Source organism: Sinohyriopsis cumingii, chromosome 3 (genome assembly GCF_028554795.1).
Source record: "Sinohyriopsis cumingii isolate HCF-2022 chromosome 3, ASM2855479v2, whole genome shotgun sequence".
In the NCBI taxonomy this organism is placed as follows: Eukaryota; Metazoa; Mollusca; class Bivalvia; order Unionida; family Unionidae; genus Sinohyriopsis; species Sinohyriopsis cumingii.
In genome coordinates this window covers 93,163,099-93,188,023 of record NC_142963.1, presented here as the reverse complement: position 1 = coordinate 93,188,023, position 24,925 = coordinate 93,163,099, and the positions used below count along the sequence as shown (strand labels likewise).

General features: G+C 37.4%; 2 protein-coding genes across 2 annotated transcripts; both read right to left on the bottom strand.

Moving 5' to 3' along the window:
• Positions 1-15,794: 15,794 nt before the first annotated feature.
• Positions 15,795-19,304, bottom strand: LOC149803293 (uncharacterized). The gene has a single exon (XM_089952980.1). The coding sequence runs from the start codon at positions 18,748-18,750 to the stop codon at positions 16,162-16,164; it is 2,589 nt and encodes an 862-aa protein (XP_089809106.1). The 5' UTR covers positions 18,751-19,304; the 3' UTR covers positions 15,795-16,161.
• A 2,720-nt stretch (positions 19,305-22,024) lies between these two features.
• On the bottom strand, positions 22,025-22,903 carry LOC149803292 (uncharacterized). The gene has a single exon (XM_089951355.1). The coding sequence runs from the start codon at positions 22,556-22,558 to the stop codon at positions 22,226-22,228; it is 333 nt and encodes a 110-aa protein (XP_089807481.1). The 5' UTR covers positions 22,559-22,903; the 3' UTR covers positions 22,025-22,225.
• Between the last annotated feature and the right edge of the window lie 2,022 nt (positions 22,904-24,925).

Genomic DNA, 24,925 nt, shown 5'->3' with positions numbered 1-24,925 from the left:
GAGACCGCTTTTGGTTGGCAGAAGGGGCGGTCTCTCATAACAGGTTTTACTGTAGTAAATAAAAATATAGAAATCTGCAATTGATAAATTCTGATACTGTATCGTCTGCACGTTTCACTTCAAATGGAAGTTTTCAGTGTAAAAGATGACCATGCTCGCTAGTCATTTCCAGTTCCTGGACAAGTCCATTTTCAGTGAAGGGGTGTATGCAGGACTATACATGTATATACATATTAGGATGAAAATACTGTCGTCTGCTTCCAATATTTACAAGTCGAATCAAGCAAAGGAAAAAAATGACAACTACAAATTTGCTTTCCTGTGGAGTTAACAAGCAGTGTATCTGTATGTTTATGTGTGCAAAAAGATATAACTCTCTAAACTCTCAACATTATGGTAATTTATGGAATTATCCAGCAGTTGCCAAATAGGGATGAACTACATCACAATGTTGTCTGAAGAAAAGAGATTCTCCCATAGTGTACATAATATGGCACCGTGTTAGTGTGGAAAGTCCATTAAGCATGAAAAGCATGAAGTATGCTAGTGTTAGAGCCACACTGGTCACAGTCAGGTTAGAAATTATAAATCAGTAAATAAATTGACAAAGTTCTGTGCACTTTTTGTCACATTAAAGATTTTCGTTATGGAAAAATCTGTAGGGGATACAAACAGATGGGGAGGTATAATCAGACAATAGATGGATTAGGAGGTTAGGAAGATTTTATTAAAATTAAGAGAACATACACACTATTCTTACCTATTAAAACCTGAAGAAAAATTGACTAACCTTCTAACCCAAAATGGAGCAAATTAATTGTGATGTAGCAAGAGTCCCACTTACAATGACTCAAAGAAGCTTTATTCCAATGAAAGGCATTAAGAGAAAAGAAAATGAATTGAAGTAAAAGAGTCATTCTCTCAAGTCTACACTTGCAAATTAAAGCTGTGAAAGGAAAGGAAAAATAACATTCTAAATATTTCAGCTGGTCACTGAGATATCCATTATTTAAGAAATATTAAGAGAAGAGCTCTAACAGTACAGATGTACAATGAACAAACATGTTACCATATATACTTGGCTCTAAGGTGGATCCAATTGCAAACTGAATAGACCCAGATCAGCCATCATATAATATACAAACAGATATGTGTGTATGCAGTTTGTTAGGTGTAACCAGTGGAATAAACAAGATAGACCCTGATCTGTCAATGCAATTGTGCACTGGCAGATCTGGGTCTTGTTTTGGTTGTGTGTGTGTGTGTATATGTGTGTGTGTGTATATATATATATATATATATATATATATATATATATATATATATATATATATATATATATATATATATGAATATATGATAACTAATTGCATATTTATCTTCCAGTTAAATAAAGGGCTCCCAACCTAGCTCAAATAGAAAAAAAGAAAGATTTTTGTTACTCGTGTCTTGTACAATAAACCAATCCATAAATCCTTGAACAGATAGTCACAAATGAAAGTTAAAATTATAAATAGAAGAAACTCCATCAAAGATGAATGGTCATGAAAAATGTGTCCCACTTTACAATGCTTATTTTCTGAAACATTTTATGTAAATATTCTCCAATAGACATTCTGTATAGGCCTAATATGCATTGTTTCACATTCAACATTGACTTTAAAAGGGTATGCATACCCTTGATCTAGTGAAACAGGTTAGAGTTTTACTTTCATCAAACTATTGCAGTAAGCTGTCTTTTTTGATTGGTCAAAATTTAGAAAAGTTCTATATTGTACCATTGCTGAACTTGAATATTCAGTAACTATCCAGATCATATGGGACATCATTTATTGACCAGGTTTCGCAGATCTCTGTGTCAGTCAGTTAAGAAGGGTGGGGTCATAATACAACTTGTTTTTTTTCTATGGTTGACTCATAGTGAGATTTAATGAACTTAACTGATTATTCCTTGTATGTTAAATTCTGTTATCTTGTTTTATTCCTCAATATAATATGAACATCTAGCTACATAACAGAAACCAGTAGAATAATGATCAAATAGGAACGTATACATTCTGCTACATTGTCTTGACTTCAGAAATGAAAATTGAGCAATGCTTGAATATTTTAGTTTACAGTTAGAATATTATACTCACTGATTGATGTGGCCAGGAGCAGTGTAGCAGTTATTAAGAATTTCCCACATTTTGTTGCTACAAAACTTAAGCTTGCAAACATATGTGTCTAGCATACATTTCTTTATATATTCCCTTAAAAAAATTGGCAAAGATATTTATTCATCGTGCCTTGAAAATATTTGGAAGCTTAATAATTTTACTTAGTCCTACTCTTAATTAAAAAAAAATACACATCAGCTACTACACTCACCTTCCTCTCACTTTGAAAATTCAACCCAGAACCTCACCTGTGTCCACCTCCCAAAGCAGTTGGTGGATTACCAACTCCAGCAACCTGTCAGTCAAGCATTAATATATTTTATTTTATGTTAGGCCGTGAATTACTGGATTTTCCAAGTAAAATAATTGTGATAATTCACTGGAGTGAATTACGAGAAATAATTTCACTGCCTTCTTGATAAGAAAATAACTGTGAAACTTGGTGTTAGTCTTAGATGCATGGCCAAGTGGTTAAGAGGGCCACTTCATGTTACAGACAATTCGAGTTCAGAACTGACAAATGTTTTTCTTAATGTGCTATTTTACTTTGAATTGGGAAGGAGAACCATTTAACTGTTTATATTTTCTGTGCGAATAATTACAAAACACAGCAGAACATTAAACAGTAAAACCATGCACATCACACATGATCCAGTAAGAAATGTGCTGGTTCAATCTTGAACCGCTCCGGTGGCCTAGTGGTTAGAGCTTTTGCCTTGGATGCAGGAGGTCGTGGGTTCAATCCCCAGCCGAGTCATACCAAAGATTTACATAAATGGTACTAACAGCTGCCTTGCTTGGTGCTCAGCATTAAGAGGTTAGTGTTAGGGCTGGTTGGCCTGGTGTCAGGATAATGTGACTGGGTGGCACATCATGCCACATGCAGACATCATAGAGATATGACTGAAAAATTGTTAAAGCTACGTTAAAGAATCCAAATCACAGACTCACTTCAATCTTGCTAGCCAATATATTTGATGATAAAATAAAAAGAAAATTTGCTTACTGTGAGTGAATATCATATATGTTTCTTTTTCTGGGTGAAAAATTTGAGTATTTTTACTTGTAGCTTTGCCACTTGTGAAAATACTGAGTTTTTCACCCACAAGATGAAATAAATCTGTTATTTCTCATTTCAAGCAGATATCTTTGATATAAGTAACAATGGCTGCCACTGCTATGGTTGGCTAAATCTGATTGTTATTATGGTCAGGCTGAAAACTTGTCAGAGCAGATCAGCACCTTCATGATTGCCACTATATAACATACACAGATTCAGATTTTTAAACTTAAGAATTTCTCATCCAATTTTTTTGAAATTTTTAGTATGTAACTTAGAATTTTTTGTATTGAATATTTTTATGAATTCCAATTTGTTTCATGTTAACCCTTTTCTTTTTAAAGCTATTCCATTGAAAATTACAAAGTACTGTAGTCTGACTCTACATCCCCGTTCTTTTGTACCTCCCTACCGATTTCAAAAACAAGAATGTTTAATGTGATAAAAAGTGCACAGAACTAAGTCAATTGAATCATTGATTTATAATTTCTAACCTGACTGTGACCAGAATGGCACTAATGCTGGCATCCCCTGTACCATTTCTTGCTTAACGGACTTTCCATACTAACACTGTGACATATTGCATACACTATAGGCTAGTTTATTCCCATCAGACAACATAATGATGTAGTTCATCCTGTTCGGCAAATGCCGAATAATTGCGTAATTTACATAACGTTGAGAGTTTGGAATTATATCCATCTGCATACATGAACATAGAAATTAAACCACTTGTTAAATCCACATGAAAAGTGTAGTTGTCATTTTCCTTTGCTTGATTTGACATTGTAAATATCGGAAGTAGACGACTTATGTATGTACATCTGTAGTCGTGATACACCCCTTTTGATAAAAATGGACTTGTCCAGAAACTGGAAATGGATCCAAGCATGTCCATCTATTGCACTGAAAACTTCCTTTAAGCATGAAACGCGCATAAGTTGACGGTGTTAGGGCCACTCTATTCAGAGTCAGGTTAGAAACTATAAATCAATGAATGAATTGACTAAGTTCCTTGCACTTTTTATCACATTAAAGGTTTCCATTATTTAAATTGGTAGGGGGGTACAAACAAACGGGTTTGTATTATCACACTCTTAGGTATGAAAGGCAACTTTCATGTAGACCCATAAGCAACAGACATGATTTCCCCTGTGATGCTTATGATATAAACAGACAATCTTAAGATTTCAATGGTTCATTAGGGGTTTTGAAGGTAATGCAAATGTCATTGATGTTCAATACGCATTCACAAACTCAAGTAGTATGGTAATGGAGGGTTTAGACTTTGGTATTGATAAAGATTAAAGCCTCCTCCACCCCACCCCCAACTTTGTCATCACACCTCATGTGCATGCATGCGAACCTGCATATGAAAGTTAGTATGAGGCTCACATGCCAGATGGAAGTCATGTGAACTGGAAGATTCCAACTTAACCAAACCATTATCATACTACTGTTGTCAGTAACTCAATTGCAGAAAGGAGGTAAAGCATATTGATATAATGAAACTAGTCATGATCTACTAGTCTGCTTGGTTATTGGAGGAGTGAAGCAGCTGTTGACAATTTAGTGAGCATGGTTGGAGAAACAAGCATTGTGGCAAATTACCTTCCCATGCCAAGAAATATTTCCCATTGAAGGTTTAAAAAGAAAATGCCCAATAAAGTTCATCAAGCTGATCTTTTCTTCCACATGAACAGGTACACATACATGCATATAGGTATGCTTTAACAGCTGTAGATGTGGCTAGCAGATAAAAGAAAAAAAGAGTCGTTGTTCAGAGACTCAACATGGGCACCATTGTTGCATGAGGATCTGGTCATAAGCTAAGTAACAGAAAGAAGAAAAACCAACAAGTTTTGTAGAACATGATATTGAATTTAATTATCAAAGTTATAAATTAAAATTTGAAAGGAAATTACGTTACTATGAAGTGAATCCAGAAAGATCCTGATAAAGTTCTATATAAGTCTAAAATAAATGAAACGTTATGTATACATTTCAGTACAAAAAATGTACTGGTATGCCAAGAATCGTGACACTGTCAAGAAGGCATTGTCCAAAACTCTTTCAAATAATTCACAACAGTTCCAAAATAACATTATAGTCCAAATAATGAGCATTTTCTATTTCCAATAAATAGTCCAAACAAAATTTGTTCCTCTTGAATAATATCTAAGTACAAATAAAACATGTCTGCAGACTTATAACAGGAACACAAGAAATGAGAATGACTCCAAAATTGCAATGAATCTGATTGCTCAGTTCTTTCCTTCAATTCCTAGATGATAGATCTTACTAATTTTGCCTCAAATTTGCCTATTCATGTGACCCAGCCCAACCAATGGGAAGTTACTGAATTCTTCTAGAAACAGAGAAATCTCAGCCAGTGAGAAATTAATTCAAAGGTGCCACTAAGCCTTATTATTAAGATTATTATTAATAATTGTCAACACATAATGTAAACATTTATTTATAGTTCCAATTTAATTTTTGCTCTTAATGGACTCGGGGGTCATGGAGGCAAAAAGATATTTTGTATAATTTGCAACCATGAATAAAATTTACAAAAATTAAATAAAATCATAAAACAGGAGAAAGACTTACTCGGAGCTGTTGCTGTGTTTACAAAATATAAGGTGCTGTTGGACATGTTAATATACATCGCAACCAGGCTATTGTGGAAAGATTTAACGTACTTTAGTGGAATGATTCTTTGGACACCAGTATGTTCAGGAATTATTCACTAGGTATCAGATTGCAGAGCGATCTCACAAGTAGGTAACACAACTTCCGTCAGTCATAGAAGCACTGAATAATGAAACCACATGCAGGATTGTCTTAAAACCCACTGATGTGATTCAACAGATGGCTGTCACTTTTATCATTAAAATGATTTCACAACGACCACTACTAGATCCAACGGGAATTTTTTTTTAAAATTCAGTATCAGTATGCACCGGGGAAATGTGAAGGCAGGCAACATCGTACTACTGACTCAGTATGGTCCACTGATGTATTTACAGCGTCTGACCAGACTGATGCTCCGAGGCAACTAACATGGTACCATTTTTTTAGGGAGCGGGGACAAAGTCCACCAAGTTGTCCCTGCAGGCACGAAACTACTGCCGAGGTTTATTTTAGGATCCGAACATGCCCATACACGTATGTAGTGATTTCTGAAAATATCCATTGCTTGGAATCAAGCGGGACAAACTTACTTTAGTGCAACCATACACACTCATCCAATATTTCTTTGCACAGATTATATTTGATGTGAGTGCGAATTAGCTTCATTGCTACAGACATTCTACGTACATATGAATGAGGGTATCCTTTTGCGCAATCACATGTGGGGCACATTTTTCCTTCTCGATGTTTATGGAGGCGCCAGCCATGATTAGATTCATCTTGGGGTCCCACTTATTCCTCCATAAGTTTACCAGAGAACTCATCTTTGAACTTCTCTACAAGATTTTTATTGTTTGTTACCGAACAGCGAATGATATTTTGCATACTCGCTGGTAGCAAACTAATTTACCAGCAATGCTTCACCCATGTCGGAACAGTGAATCTGTATTCTTGCATATCATTTTTACATTGTCGCTGTATCGTGGTTTATCTTTTTGTTAAAAGATTTACACAACAGGAAAGATCTAACAGATCTGCCCATGTATATCGGTCTTATCAGCTTTAGTTTCAGTTGGTTTTACTGTGCATGTCTGATTCAACCATCAAATGTTTGAAACGACTGAAATGCCAAGTCCATGATGATCCTTTAAAGCTTATCATGCACTGTCCCAGATAAGGTCAGCATGAATTTGCTTTCGCAAAATTTACATTGTCTCGCCTAACACAGCATTGCTCATTAGTTTGAAAAAAAATCCTTCTCAGCCTCATTCATTGCTGTGGTTTGTATTCATTTGTATTTTTATCCAAGCTCTGTGACACAGCACTCAATGTATTCGTTGTATATGCATACCCAATCGCAATATAACTGCAAATTACTTATGTGAACTAAATAGTTGATTTTGCGACACATGTTGGTACTAGCTTAGAACATTCGGTATACTTGTGTCAGGAATCGTCAACTTGCCATCACTGGTATGGCCACAGACACTCGCAGGTCACTGACTAGGCTGCGTGTACTAGTGGATAGCCTTTGTGAGCTTTGTGAATATCATCCAGGTCATATAGGTTGACTTGATGAAAATTTACTTGTCATCACTCAGAGACCTCTCGGTAAGGGGATACGAGGATAAGGACCCGACCGTCCCTGGCCCCACCTTTCCCCACTCTACGGTCATTTGCTGCATAAGGAATGGGAGTCTGTTCACCGAGTTTAGACTAGGATAGGGGATCCGATCGAAGGGATAACCCCTCTTCCCCATTATACCTATTTATCCTAAGGGTATGTGAGTCATTCCACATCAGGACAATTGGTCCTTTGCGCCTCCATGGAGCAAAAGTGATGCTGCGGCTCGTTTACCCCATCCCATTTTCATCAGGTGGCATCGACAAGGCAGGTTAGAGGCATCGCATCATTTCGGAAAAACAAGCAACCTCGACATCTGAGTGGCATTTCTAGCACAGACAGAGTCCATACTCACTACAATGTGATACGAACAGTGGAGCAGAGTGCCCCTATATTACCCCCACCCTCGAGGGACATAATAATGTCCAGCGACTCTCCTGTTTGGTGTGTACTAGACGATGATGATGCTCTTTCTACCCTCGTCCAGAAGCAGATCCATTCACACCTACTATCAGGTAAGCTAGTTCCTTTCTGCTAGAGAGTGTGTGTACTTTGGATTTTAACGTAGCTTTAACAATTTTTCAGTCATATCGCTACGATATCTGCGGTGTAGCAGTTTATAGTGATGTCTAGCAGTGCAGACATGTAGAATGATGTCCCACCCAGGCACATTATCCTGACACCAGGCCGACCAGTCCTAATACTAACCTCTTAATGCTGAGCGCCTAGCGAGGCAGCTGTTAGCACCATTTTTATGTCTTTGGTATGACCCGGCGGGGGTCGAAGCCGTGACCGTCCGCATCCGTGTAGGACGCTCTAACCACTAGTCGACTAGAGCGGTCCCTTTCTGCTAAAGAAGGAGGACACGATCTGGTTTTCTGATAAGATGGCAACATTCGTTTACCCGTTATCAAAATACCACATCTCTACCTCCTCGTCTTACCCGCCGATTTGTGCCCAAAACCATATGGCTCATAGTCCTAGAAGTTTATTTCCATTTTGGAAAATATCTTAGAGGTTCATACTTAATCAGACTCCTGCTTCCTTAACATTCTTCCATGTTTCTGGAAATTTCACAGAGGTTTTCAACCGGCCAAGATATATCTCGGTTTTTCGTTCCTTCATCAACCCGAAGACCTACGGTCTCTATTTCTAATTAATTTATACATTCCCCGAAGTGGCATATCAAACTCCCTAGTTAGATGCTGGATCGTCCCAAGTGGGTATCTAAACTGGAGTCGGGACACGCCTTCCCATAAAGACAACTAAAGCTTTTGAAGAGAAAGCCTGATTGTTAGTCATCGTATCCTCTTATGCTGCCCTCTTCTCAACTAGTTCGCTCAGTATGCTGAAGAGGCCTCAATAAATTCAGGCGCAATTACAATGTATACTGGAAGCGGTGATTTAAAACTCCCACGTTCGCTTTCTGTCACAATGGCGTTATTGGCTAAACTACTGCACATCTGCCGTGATGCTGATGTGGACTCCTCGAAGGCCTTACTTTACCATAGTAAATATATTAAAAGGGTAGCTCCTTTGGAAGCCGGGACCCTCTTCGGACAACTCATTTTTGGCTTCCCAAGATCTGAAGGATCATCAGAATAAATATTTTAAAAGTTTGTATGGTCCATCACATTCGGCCAGGAAGAATGGTAGTCTGAACCGTCCCCAGGGAAAATCCGCAATATTCTTTAAATAGACTCAGCCTCAATCGAATCCGCAGCCTCACTTTAGATTTCCTCATCGACATTCTGGTTTAAGGCGCAGTCGTCGAAGAACCATAATGTTCTCTAACCCACTCTCCTTTCCAAAGAAAGGGAGATGTGAAATCCTAGGGATTCAAAACCTCGTGTGCCTTGCATTCCTCTTCCAAACGTCCCCGTATATTCTCGTGTAGGCCCCTTTTCAGAGGCTTGGAAAGACATCACGTACGATGAGTTCTTTCCATTGTGAGTGTTACCTACAGCAGCTTCTTGAACAACCCTCTCTGTCAAGGCCCTGTGTTATTTCACCAGTGTAATCTGATGAAAAATATTATAGAGGTGCAGACCCTTTTACAGAAAAGAGCAGTCGAGAAGGTCCCGATGATCATTCTTTTGTACAGATCATTTTCAGATACTATTTTTAGCTGGCTAAACCTATCCCAGAGCCGCATCCGGTACGGTCATGCGCATTTGACGTAGGGCAACTCGAGTGACCACACTTTTTACATGAACAGAACCTGTCATTTTAGATCGCCGCAGACAGTAGTAAACAATAATATGCCAGCCCACAAGTATAACTTTAAGAGTTGAACTGTACGTTTTCATTAAGTATATTTTTAACAATAAATGAGTATATATTGCTTTATGTTACTGCATCGTGACTCTCATGTTAACTCCACCCCCACCCCCAACCTTATGACTGCATGGAAATAAATAATCCGAAAATAAACAAGTTAACTTGTCTAATTAGCAGCAAATAATGAACACCAAAGGTGGCACGTCACAAATTAAGCAGATTCCTCAAAGATTTGCCATTTAGTTAATAAATGGGAATGAATGTGAATCCCAAAACTGCTTATGATACACTGGATTGGCTAAGGAATTCTCTCTCTCTCTCTCCTTAGTTTGCTAACTCCTTGAACAAATATGGATAATAATGATGAGAACTCTTCCTGCGATACATTTGCAACGGCCAGTTGCTTCAGTACTATCAGCTATGTGTAAATCGTGTGACTTCTCGGATTGGGCTTGGAATCTGATTAGGTTGGAATTGATAATGCTGAATTCACCTGTATGCATCCATCCACTATGAAATTTATTATATGCAACAAAGATATTTGTAAGTCCTCCTGTTTTCGCGAGTATATAGTCTTGAAGAGTCATCTAAATACAAGCAGATTTGTACAACTTGTAATTCTAGTGAGATAGGAAAATCGTCCATCGACCCCTTTCCTTCCAGAAACGGATAATCAAACTTTGTAAGTCCTATCCAGAACCGCGGACAGGGTATGACAAATTCCGGGGGATCACGACAGTCAGGGGGTCCACCGTTTTTTTCAATTTGTGATTCATTGGGACCTACTGGATAATTTTTCCTAGGGCCCACAAATCCTGTCCGTTTTTCTGGTCCTCTCTGATTCTTTTAGTACTCATATCTACTTTTCTGTTTTAGGCAGATTACTGAACTATTCACTCATGATTTTTAAACACACTATTTCTGTGAAGGGCGTATATATGTCAAACCTTTACAAATTTGTTTGGAACTTTCTTCACGAACATACACTATGTTAATGACAATCGCTTGAAAGTTGCCCTATGTTGATTGCGCATGCGTTAAATATAGGAGTGGAAAGGGGGGAAAAACAAATTCGACTTCCTGAAAAAGGTCTGTTCTACTCCCCGATCTGCATAGTAACCAAGAAAGCGGAAAATTGCGTTATCATAATCGATCTATTCCCGTTAAACCTGTGAATTTTGGAGGAACATTTCAAGATAGAGATTTGGTAATTCCATCGACGTTCAGGATGCCTATTTCACATCCCGATTTTTCCTTTACATCGGAAATGCCTCTCTGACTTTGCTTGGCCTAGAAATTTTTTTTTTTTTTTTTTTTAATTCCACGTTCTGCCGTTCGTAATCTAGTCACTTATGTTGCGGGAGTAGTAGCGGTATATCTCTGTTTACTGGGAACCCACATTCTCCCTTATTTCGATGGCTTCCGAAGCGGTAATCCAAGCATGAAAATGGGGTGGATGCCCTTTCCAAGGATCCATTCTTTTCTTCTAATCGTCGTTTGCCTACTTTACGTGTTCTTCGGTTGAGAATGCTTTCGATATTTCATACGTCTTCTTTTTTGGTTACCCTTTACAACTGGGGCAATTAAAAAGGTTCATTGTAACACCGATCATGTCTTGCAATTTATAGACGGCATGATCACAGCCACATACTCATCCAGTGACATGAAACAATTTGGTTGTCCAGTTAAGTAAAAAAAAAAAAAAAACGTTGTCGAAAGTGCATTATTTCAATGCGAATCAAATCTCCCATCTTTAACAGTCCACTGTTTTTTTTTTGGGTTTTTTTTTTGGGGGGGGAGGGGCAGTAGGTAAAGTTCCAAACAATTGATCAAACCCCGTCACTTCGTTGTTGTTGTTTGAGGAAGGTCACATTTTTGGGTGCACATCCTACGCTACGATGACAATTTGTTGTGCGCGTTCACAAAACGTGGTAATACTCAATGTACTTTCAATGTGCTGATGTGTAAAATATTTCCACACACATTTTTTAAGGTTCTTTCTACGCTGCCAAATGAAAGAAATCAGCTAAATCAGCTTGCCATTAATGATTGATGCCATCCACCCTGCTGTGACTAATGGAAAATTCTCGGTCCATGTATTTACCCCAAAAAACCTCAACCTACGCAAACCACCTTCATAAATATATTAACTTTTTCTCATAAAATGTGGGTGGAGCAGTTTATATATATATATATATATATATATATATATATATATATATATATATATATATATATATATATATAATAATAATAATAATAATAATAAAGTATTTAATGTTACCCAAATGCACTTAAATTTATCTGAAACACTCAATTAATCTCAATATGTGCATATTTTTACAACAGTTTTCAGTGTCAGTAACATACATCGGGTAGTAGTTTATTCACAACAGTTAGATAGTGGGGCTTTTTCCTTCTTTTTCTCAACCATATGTAGATCGGTCATATGTGAGAACAAATCCCAAAACGATGGATAAAATATCAGATAGACTGCTCCGCTCAAAACATCAGAAAGTTTATTATGAATTAAAACGAGACGACTCTTTAAATGGACCACGGAACTTCGAACAAGTAAGAAACAAGCGTATAGAGAAGAATGTTAAAGAAAATAGCAAAACCAAAATACTTACTGAGAAATATTGCCGACGAGATGTTAGAGATAATTGGTTATATGTAAATTGAACAATACAAGACAGAAAAAGTGCCATCCATCATAAGATATACCGACAACCAAATAGCACTTACATTATTTGGAGAGAGAGCAAGAAAAAATAAAACAAGGACAAATAATCTCACAACAGTTGCATACAGAAACCAAAGTATCATAAGGAAAGACACCAATGAACATCCAATTTTTTTCGGTCCGTGCTTATGCACAAAGACGCAAGTTATGGGACAATACAGAACATTACTATCCTAAATTTCAGTCAAACTCAGGAACAACGTCACAAGTGTCGAAATAAGACACCACAAGCATCTGTCATTTTGTACAGATGAAGAACCTACCCTGACCAGAGCTGTAGAGATAGATATCCTTCCCAACTGTATCTCAGATACAATGTACAGAGAACATATAGATTTAAAAAAAAAAAAAATCATACTACAAAGACAAAGTTGTGTGACTGGTAATCTGAAGAGAACAGTCGTAGATAAAACTGTTGGCGACGCCGGGTTGGTTAATGTGGACAGCTCCTTCGCCTTGGGGGGTCCTCAAAAATGAAGCAGCTTCTTCGTGACCACCTTCTCTTCATTAAATATTATGACAGCCACGTAAAGAGAAATTGTGTTGCCATGTAAATGAACCAAGAAGAAAAAATCTCAACGATGACTTATGCACAAACAATAATGCCGAATCATTGAAAAACATACTTAAAAAAAAAATTAAAAAAAAAAAACCATCAGTCTCTGGAAGCCACGGCTTGCCCCTGACCTGGTTCAGCTATTATTTCAAGCTATAGACCTCCAGTTCATAGATTTCAGATGTGCACTACGTCGTGAAAGCAATTAGGCCTACTGTTTGCCGAAATTATGCCGCATATTGCGTCAACAGCGTAATATAGCGATATTAAACTGAGGAGAAACATCAAGAAATTTTCCTGAAATTACTTAGGAGTTCAGAAAACAAAATGCAAAGAAATAACAGAAGTAATTTCAACCACTCGAAAAGTCTCTATTTCAAATGGCGCTAAGAACATTGCCCGAAAGCCAAACCAACGAAAAAGACCGAGAAGTGAAAAAACAAAACCAACTTGAATGAATTGACGGCCGGGGGGGGGGGGGGGCTTTGCTCATTAAATTTAATGTATCTTTATTCTGTAATATTTTCCTTAATTTCATTTTCTTGATTTTTACAATGCTGAACTTTAATATTTTAAAGAGGAAGGGGTACTCACATGTCGTTCAGAATAGTTGTAGCTCCTACTTAAATCATTCATAATGATTCAATTATTATAAATCATCATAGAAAGGCAGTGTATTTGTGTGTTTTGCGTGATGATCCATTCACACATTTAATTAGCATGTGTATGTTGCATGTTGAGACCCTTTTGAACAATAACCTGTTGAATACCTTTCGCATTTTTAACGTTCTTGCTAGTTCCAGAGGTGGAGCTGCAAGCTACCATAACAAATGAATACATGTTAGGTCGAAGTCCCACATATTCTTCGATTAGTTTACACGGACATTCGTCTTTGAATTTGCTAACAACCTTTTCGTTGGCGTTGCTAAACAACAGATATTCTTTCGGTTTATAGCTGCTGTTAAATTCGTTGGCGACAGTGCTTGATGCGATATTCGCATATACATTGTCAGTGGTGACAATCATAAGAAATGAATCGGTGTCTGTATCGAGTATCTTCACACGACCGAGATAGAACTGTATGTTATTGCTATATAAAAAAACAACAACTCATAAATTATCAGCTTCAGAACAGATAGGTTTTGTGAACTTCAGCTTTACCTTTTTTATGAAAGGCAGCAAGCACACCTGCAAAGATCTTCCGGGATTCAAATGCTGGGTCCGCAACGAGCTTTTGAAACATATCTTGTTTCTGTAACTTTTCCATTGCGTTACAAAATACGGAATTGTTCATGAGTTTAAAGAGATCTTTCTCAAACTCATTTGTAGCTTTTGTGCGCAGATCCGTATTAATCAGAATGTATCGTGCTGATGTAATCCAAGCAATATATGGACTTTACTTCCACGCATTCCCAGTCGTAAACACAACTGCAGATTTCACACGTGTAATTCGTCCTAAGACTTGGAACAAGCTTGGTGCATTCAGTAAAGGTACTTCATCATCCATTTACTTTGCCCTCTGATAAGATGACAACCATCTGTCAGGCACTGGCAACGCTTCTGACGCGAACGGATCATAGTTATGAGCATGCTGAGGTTGTTCATGATGTTCAAGATCATGTAACAGTCTCATCATTTCCCACCCCACCCACAAAAAGCTTCTTGGTATTAAAATACACGATGTAACTGTTTGGGGTAACGGGGTCATCATATCCGTCTGTGTTTGGGTTGTTTGCGCTCGCATACCGATGGCTCGTCATTGATACTCCACCACGAATTGATCGCGCAATAAACATATGTTGGTAAATATCGGTGAGTAATTCCAGTCCGATTTTGTTTCCAGACAACAGCGTATCCCAGTCCATTATCGGTAATGAGAATCATTCTGTGGGATCTAACTTAGACACGTACATGGTAATGTCGTCAAATGTTTCAAACACATCAGCAAGCAAGCCAACATCGGTGCACAGATACATATCGAGTGTCACCGATGGTTTTAAAATCAGATGTTGAGAATAAGGCTAAGGTTGGAATCTACAGATTGAAATTTTGCGTGGGTTAGCGTTTTAAAGAATTTCCCGGGTTTCCCTCACAAGTTATACATTCAAAGTCAGTTAAAGTGCGCCATTTGCACATGAAAAACGGCTGAAGATTTTCGGCTTTGAAAACAAGACAAATGTATTTATTTTGAAAGAACTATATTTGAACAATTAGAAAACACAAAAGGTAGCTCTTGAATAACAAATTCACACCAAGAAAAACATGAATATACATGTGGGGGTATTTTGGATGGTGAATTACGTTACTTCTTACTACTGTAATCATATCAAATCTATTTTATCGTAAAAAGAACCACAATTGCGTATAAAACACATTTATATGATAGATATATGATTGATTTACCAAATAAAACATTTAAGAAACAATACACTAACCAACTCTAAAACATATCGGTCAACTCATTTATACTTGAACAATAAAAAGGAAAATAGACGCTTTTAAGAAAAAGTGGCTATTTTTCAATGTTGATACCCTTTTATTTTAAAGTCTAAAGACCATTTAATTAAATCTGTGCATTTGTTAACCATTTAAGATAATACTTAACAATTAATATGACTTGAAACTTTACCAAACAGATATTTATTAGACTTTACAGAAGTAGTACTATTTGTAACGTAGTTCACAAAAGTCCATAAAATATATATCCTTGTTATTTATGTTTAAACTGGAACCATTGAAGAAAAAAAGAACTTTTGGGTTATGATTATTTTTTGTTACAATGATTTGCAATATCTTTGCAACTATATTAACACATAAAACATAAAATCTTTTAAAATGTTACATTAAATTCCCAACGCGAAGAAATATTCAAAAATCCCAAGTTTCACAAATGAAATTGTGCTGTTCACAACGGTTTGAACAAAGATAAACAATGGGCTATGATCATTTTACACCATTAAATGTTTTGGAACAAATGATTGTGTACTCAATACTGTTATATTGCTTGTATAAAACACAAATGATGCTGTAACGTAATTCACTAACGTTTTACTGCACATGGTCGCTTCAGTATATATCCTGTTGCATGTTCATGATGTACAGTCAAAGTCTGTCAAATAGATTTCTGACCTTCTCAAGGTCTCGTCCTGAGAATTTAAACATATTGCGGGTCTTTCCTTGCTTTATCGGCTCATCCAATGAGCACAATACGTCGGAACTTGGTATCCAAATCTGATCTGGTTTCGCAGGCCATTTGAAAGAGTTTTTTCCAGCCACCATGAAATTAATATTATATTCCTGGTCGTCTTCGTCGTATTCTAAAACTTGTCCAACGTACCACCTGCTTTCATAAATCGCTGCTACGTATGTGTTGACTAGATAAAGTTCATCTGTGTTTATTTTATTGCATTCCATTAGTTCTGTAGCCTGCTGTTCACTTTCATCATGTCCTGTTGTTTGTTCAGCTTCTGAATTTTGGACTATGTTGGTTTCGCTCATCTGATGTACTGTCCATCCATCACATGCTGGTACTGGTTGACCGTCGACGAAACACTTATCACAAAAGCATGACGTATTCCTCACAGCAATGCTGCCTTCTCCAAGTGGAATAACTGCATGTACCTGTATAGTAGCCTTCACTTGCTTTCCGACAAGATTCGAGAGTTCTTCATGGGCTTCTGTACATTGAGACTTTGGGACAAATATGTACTTAAGTGCGCTATTTTCCTGTGTTTTCCCCCATTGGAAAAAATCATCTGCTGACTGAATTATTGCCGAGTGTCTTTTGACGGCCATATCAGCTAGTCGTTTGGCAGTACCCCCGACCCCGTCACAGGGGCCTTTCCCGTGTCCAGCTTCAAAGTATAACCAGGAAGCTTTAATACCGGGAAAGATCGTATCATGATGTGCTACTATAGAAAAAATCTGCTTGTTTCTATACTGTGACGTAGGCGAGTCCGTCATATAGTGAACCATTTCAACATTCTGTAATACAGCTTTCACTTCTTTTACAACATGCTTCATGATTGCAAAGACTGTCGATGAAGTGTGAGACAACTCATCAGATACTACTACTAGTGATTTATGCTTTACCTTTACCTCATCTTCTTTATCCTTGGTATAAATTACAACTGGATGCAACGTGACAGCATTCTTATCAAAATATGCTGACTGGATTTCTTCCGCAAACCCGCAAGTATAATTTTCTGCGAAATCCATGTGGCATATGGCATGTGTTGTCGGCAGTATGTCTTTCAAACGTCTTGACTGACCGTATTGTTCTTTGACTCTGTGAATATGTTTCCTAAATTCTGTCAGTTCTGATCTCAAAAGTGCAACAAAGTCTGTCTTACTTTTCTCCACTGATACTATTTGCATTCTTTTAAAGAACTTTCCGTTTTTCTCAACGTCTACCCTCTTCCATTCTGAAAACTTGATCTTTTCTTCGCTGATACTTTCTATTCCTTCGACGATTTCTTCGTCTGACCTTTGCTCAACGTAAGCATCTGGATTTTCGGAGGTCGGAATGCCCAAACTTTTAAGTGCCTTTAACTTTAAAACCATGTTTTGGTGTCGATGACATAAACATGTCTTTCTGTTGCTAAATTTGACAACGCTAATATGTTTAGGTCTCATTCTTCTAAATGTTGTCAAGCTTATCTTTGTGTCGCTGTTTTCCGCTAAAATCTTTCTGTGCAAGTTATAATCATTCAATGTTCTTTTCTGTTGGTGTTCGTCTCCTCTATTGGCATCTTTCTTCCCTGGCAGACATGTGCTGTTATCATCCCTCTCCATAAACAGCCTAACTCTTGTCCTCATTGATTGTCGTTCAGCATTAAGTCGCTGTTTTTTAATGCTCTTTCCTACCCTTGCTTTAAGCAACTGTTTTCTATGTACTCCAAGACTTCGGCTAATCTGCCTGCCCATTCTGTATCGGTGAATAAGTTTACCACATATAACTCCCAATGTTGTTCTTATTTTAGCTTTTCCTTTCAATCTCTGTGCTGCCTCTTCAGTGTCTCCAACTAAACAATTTTGAAAAAGGAGTTTTTGTCGTACTTTCTTTCTTGATCTTGGAGTCATATTGAGTTGATTTACTTCCGTAATAGCTCGACTTTTCGGTGTGGTAGTACTAGGAACACCTGTTTCAGTGTCAGTACTTGGTTGTGGAGTTCTAATTGTATCTACACGTGATGAAGATTTATTGAGTTTTCTATTCAATCGTTGTACTTTCTTTCTAAGTGTAGCATTTCTTGTGTTTAGTGTCTTAACTTTCATGTCTAAAGTCTTTATCTTCTTGTTTGCTCTTGATAGAGATTTATTTGTTCTCCTTTTACGCTTCTTTTCGTTGAAATTCATTTTGACAAAAAAAGGCTGTCCAGGGGTTGATATGCTTGGTACTTCCCTATCTGTTGTTGAGTCACATGGTCCAGGTTTTTCGTTAGATCTCATTTCTGTTTCGTTCTGATCTTGCTGGCGGTGCTGTGTGCTTTTTTTCCCTTGACGATGTTTTCGCATGCATTGTCGTATCTTCTTCCGTCTTTTAGACAATGATCGATCAGAAAGTTCTGTTGTTGGTACATAATATCGTTTCACTCTTTGTACCTCCCTTTTTAGGTATTCTTCGCCTTCTTTTTCCTTTTTCCTCTCTCTGTATCTTTTTTGCCGTTCAGCATTGCTCATTCTAGTCATCTCCTGAAAGCAGTTAACGAAATATGCAAATCATTAGATGCTGGTGAATTACGTTACACAATAGTGAATTACGTTACACTAAACTGTGTGCCTTCACGTGACGTAAATACAAATGGAATCAATATTCCATGTTCACAGTTCTTCGGTATATTATATATTTTGTCGTTTTATAATGATTTTCGCTGACAATTGATGTTATATACTAAGTGTTCTTCTTGTTAAATAAATGTGTACTTACGAGTGATGGTAATGTTTACACCAGAAAATGTTTTAAATGTCTCCCGCTTGGCAACTTCCGTTTTTCAATAAACGCCCGTATGTTAGGCGGTGTCAGAAAATAATGTTTCCAGGTAATTTGTTCCTAGGAAATAGTTTTAAACCATGTTTACTGAATATACCGTAACGTAATTCACCGCAACGTAATTCACGGACATAAGCATTTTCAAATATATGAGAAATGTTACAACAGCTAAAAGCAATGTTTATATGGCAATTATGGTTAACATAAGTGTGTTTATAACTCACAGTGTTTGACGCATATACCATACACTTATTATGAGGTAGGTACCGTAACGTAATTCACAATTAAATGCAAAAAATTAAAAATTGAAATCAAAGACTGGTTTTTAGGACAAAATTATTCCTACACCTTTAAATCATGATTTATAAATATTTCGAAGCATTAATGTACATATTTGTTCTGGTACCATTACTGTATTAATCAAATATGTTTGCAATACGGCTATCATAAAATTGTAACGTAATTCACAGCATTTTATGGGACACAAATAATTTGTTGTTTTTTTTAAATTCCAAATATACTGACATAAAAACAGAGTGTTTTTATCAAAATTCAGACAATTCTCTATCATAGAAGACTTATTTCACTTATTTATTTCGCTACAAATTTTCTTGCCATGTAAATAAATTTAGTACCCCAAATTTGTGACACAATGGTTTTTACTGTGTAGGCTTCAAAATGAGTCCGTGTTGACCAATAAATGAGTCAAACAGAATGTTATTGTTATTTTTTCAACTCGTTATTGCCTAGGGGTTAACTTAAAAGTCAAATTCCCATCAAAAATATACTATTGGTCATCAAAAAAACGTCTGTGACCCCGATATTTGTAATTGGCGCACTTTAACTGACTTTGAATGTATAATGCTTATTGATAAAAAGACCTTGTATATCTTAGGTATTCTTAAAATAAATTTTGACTCCTTTTATTTTAGTATATGGGGGGGGGGGGCGCTCGAGAGATATTATGAACTTAATAGAGAGTGACAGGTGTACGGTGATGTTGTTCACATTTGCAACATGCGCATTGGAGAGAATGTTGGATATTTCAATGTTACGTTATTTGTTACTGCTCCGTATGCGCTAAAAATCAGCCTGGATTAGTTCAAAGTACACTATCTTTAGCTGTTATTAAAAGATGAAAAACAAATTTTGTCAGACAAGACAACACCAGGTTCTAAAAGTGCAACGACTGATTTACCAAATCTCTAAAATGTAAAAAAATAAGAAACGTTATCTGCTCTTTACACTCTATCTCTGAAGTCCAAGAAGTGAAAATGACAAGCTCCATTCTTTTAAAGATTTTTAAAAATTTTATTATATAGATACACATAAGAAATAAGGTCAAGCTGTATACTCAATAACCAATATTACACTCATCAACTATACACCCAAAAAGGGAATAAAAAGTTGCTTTAACAATACCTAAGATATACAAGGTCTTTATAAATAACTAATGAAAAGAGTGAAGGAAACCTGGGAAATTGTCCTTCTTTAAAAATCCAACCTTGCGCAAATTACGAAAATGTAGATATCCACGTTAAAACAAGTATGAAAATTTGTGTAATTATTGTTCTTATTTTCAGATTCTGAATACCTCTCAGCAAAACGGTACATTATTATTGATGTTGTGCATGAAGCTACGTTAGGTCTCGTTTGCTCAGCCCCAGTTGGTAAGTCGTGTATAAACTACATTATTACAAGCCATGGTTTGATGTCTGAACATTTCCGCAGGCTAGAGTTAATCACTTACGCAAGGTTATCGTGACCAGAGAGAATACCGGGCATCTTGGATCGGCACAGGCGTTAGACCGAGCGACTTCCCACCTATGCGTTACAGCTTAATCATAAGATCAAAGAAACCCGCGAGGGAACGGGGCGTGTTCTAAATCCGTCCCCACGTGGACAGACAGCGAGAGGACCGTGTCCCCTAAGATTGATTGGATCGGGTCAAAACGACCCCCAATCGGAACCGAGATAGAGTGTGATAACAATTTCGATCCGAACTATAAATTCTAACTAGCAAGCGAAAATTTAGTCTCGCCTAGGAAGATTGCTGAGCAATAAAGGGTTACTAGAGGAAGCCACTCGTAATTTGGCGGTAAAGCTTAGAGAGGAGATTCTAAGGAAAGACAAAGCTTCGTAAAGGTCGTAAGTTGTTTCCTCGATTTTTGCAGACTATTACGGCATTGTAATTGTAATTATGTGTCGTATGTATACTTAATTACTAGGATTGTTTAGTACATAGAATTACCTGTGTAGTGTTCATTTACAGGCGTATTTTGAGTATTATGTAGAGAATTATGTAGATTGTTAGCTTGTGGTCAGAATAAATTTTGTAATTCGCTGTTAGATTATCTCGTAGTAAACTAGTGCACTTATCTATGTGATATGTTAGAATTTACACATGCATGAATTATGAATTTGGAAAATGTTTTAAGTGTGTACGATTAGTAAATATGGATGTATGGATATATCAGAACATGGATATTTTAATATTTGTGTACTTTGTACGAGTTGTAATGTAAGGAAGTGCGTCTGATTCATTGTGATATTGTTTAGTATAATGGTATTAGGAATATGTACTGATGTGACGCAATGTATTGATGTATGTATGAGAAGTAATCGATACCGTGCTTTTATTTCGACGTTCTTTTACCATACAAGAACGTATGAGTATTTCGATGTGAATAAATGATGGCCGAAGAAATTTAATAGCCGTTATCTGATGATAGGCTGGGTGTAGTGTGAGATGAAAGGGAAGTAGTAAAGTAGGATACCATAGCGACAATGGGAATTAGCATTACAGACCCCACCCCACGGGACTGTTTAGCGACTATGTAAATTTAACATGGAGATAAATCGTGAGACTGTTTAGCGACAAGGGAAATTAACATGGGAAATAGATTTTGGGACTGTTGAGCGACAAGGGGAATTGAACATGGGAATATGGGACTGTATAGCGTCAAGGGAATTTAAACAGGGTGGGACTATATAGCGACAATGGGAAATTAACATGGGATTTTTTTTTTTTTTTTAAAAAAAATAAAAATAATAAAAAAGGGTAGGCAATGGAAAGTCATTCTCTTTTCGAGACCTATGAGTGGCCCTGAAAAGGGCCTTTCGGTTTCTTCTTCTAATTTCTTCTATTTCTCCACCAACTTCTTATTTTCTGTCCTACACTCTTTCTCTTCTTTTCTTCCTTTTTTTCTCTTCTTTCTTCTTCTCCTCCTTTTCTTTCTTCCTCTTCTCATTTTCTTCTTCTTTTTCATTTTTTTCATTCCATGCTCTTATCCTTTCCTCTTCATCCTCCTTCTCCTCCTTTATTTCTTTCATCACAGCACTTATCATTTGCTTTAATTTTCTTAAGTTGTTAATCTCCATCTTCACTCGATGTGGGCTATAAGAATAGTGATCCTCGTTTAACCTCACTAACATTTGCTCCATCATACCCAAATTGTCCAGGACGTCTTGCAATGTTTTCATTTTATCAAGCTGGTTCGAAGCCATCTTCTTTTTTATTCTTTGTGGAATGGTTTGAACGACGAATACTGTGGGTTCTTATAGTGAAAGCGCGGACGTGATGGAAAACATCCCCCAAGACATAAAATTGATATTACGTAGATCATGACCAAACAACGCGCGGACGTGAAGGAAAACATCCCCTACTTTTCTCATTTCATATGATCTACTATTCACATACGTGAAGCAGCAATAAACTAACCAAAATCTACCATTCACACAAACCAAGCATCAAAATCAAATCCTATTCAAACCCCTAATCTACTATCCACACACGCAAAGCATTAAAATGAAACCCTAATCTACTATTCACACTAACCTATGCTAGCGCTTATTAACACACAATCATATACATTAACTTATACACTCACACTATGAAAAAGAGATACACTCACACTATGAAAAAGAGTCAGTGTTTATATTCACACTACTCTACATACACACACATTGGCAAATTGATTACTATTTCTTTTCTAAAGGTTTGGTTAGCCCTGAAAAGGGCTGTTTGTTTTTGAACTCCATGACACCTGGTTAATGATGGCACCTTCCAGGCCTGGCACCACACACACATCTTCTTCCCCAGTCTCTTTTCACTTTTTTGGGGGGAAGAGCAGAGACGGGATAAGTGGCTTCAGAATCCCAATTTTCTGTCTCTGGGATTCTGAAATTTCCTCTCTCCTCTTCTTTGTTTCTTCTCTCCTCCTCTTTCATCCTTCCCTCTTCTACTAGGGCCTCTGCAGCCAGCTCATTCACTATACGCCTGGCATATTCCAGGTGTACATGAAGTTCAAGCAGTTTTGCTAGTCTGGTGTTCATTCTTTTGATCAATCAACAAGGGTAGCTAGTCTGCCGAACGAGTTTCAATTTATACTAAAAGCGCGGACGTGATGGAAAACATCCCCCTAAAACATAAAATTGATATTACCTAGATCATAACCAAACAACGCGCGGACCTAAAAGAAACACTCACTCACCTTTTTTATACTTGCCATCACTATTCTAAAAATTTTCATTAATCACTTCAATATACTATCCACATACGCAAAGCAATCCAATCAAACCCCAAATCTACTCTCCCCAAACCTCAAACAGCAAAAAAAAAAAAACATGATCTTAATCTACTATCCACACCAACGTACTTGAGCACTTACAAACACACAATCCTATACACAAACACATACACTCACACTATAAAAAAAGAGTCAGTGTTTATATTCACACTACTCTACATACACACATTGGCAAATGGATTGTTATTTCTTTTCTAGAGTATTGGGTAACCCTGAAAAGGGCTGTTTTTTGTTTGCTGTGGCAATCTTTTAGTTTCTAAGAATGCGACGTCCTTTGAGGATAGACTTTCTGACGATAGGTCTGCTTCTTCGGAAAGAGAAGAAGAACTCTTTGGTGTCGATACGACAATCGACAAAGCCTCTGTCAGGTTCAGGTTGCTGCTGCTGCTGCTGCTGTTGCTGTTGCTGCTGTCTCTGAAGTCTGTACTTCTCTGTCCATTCTTCTTTCTCCCTGTTCACTTCTTCTCTGAAGAGCTCTTCTAACAAGTCTTGAACACTTGGGTCGGGTGAATGATTTCTACTACAGCCACTTCCCAATGGGCGTCGTGATCTAATGGGATGGCCTGAGGTAATTTGGCCGTGTAACAGCACAACGTGTTGTTGGGAAACACCTCCATGGAACTGTCACTGGGTAAGGTTAAGTAAAATTGGTTTTGGTGACTCATAATTCCAGAGTTCTGTGGCTGTCCGAGGGGTTACTGGACGTCAGAGGCGTGTCTCCGCCTAAAATGGGGTCGTTGTTGTTGTTATTGGAGTGGTGACTGGCACTGGCACTGGACACAAGGTTCCCGTGGTTCCCGTTCGAAGAGAATTTCAGGGAGCGATTGGGAAGCAGGTAACCGATGCAACTGCTCAATAAAATGGTCCACAGTTGTTTGTCTCCTTGTTGCAAACTCAAATTGGCAATGGCTACCCCGATGACACAATACACCACGAAGATTTGGCAGAAAAAGACGTTTTGCGTTTTAGGCACACGTTCTCCGCACCACACCCACAAGGGTTGTTTTTGCAAATCTTGTAGAGAAGAACTGGGTGAAGGATTGGTAGCCGTAGTAGCTGCGTCTGTGTGAAAGGGCATGATGGTCACTTCTTTTTATAGTCGATGACTTGCGAAGCGTCGATCCAAGAATCAAAACTGGGTGGATATCCTTTCCAACGTACTTTGACTTCTTTGACACTTCGTTTGCCTACTTTACGGGTTCTGCGTTCGAGAATGTTTTCGATGTCGTACACGTCGTCTTCTTTTTTGGTGACACGTTGTAACTCGGGCAAATAAAACGTTCCT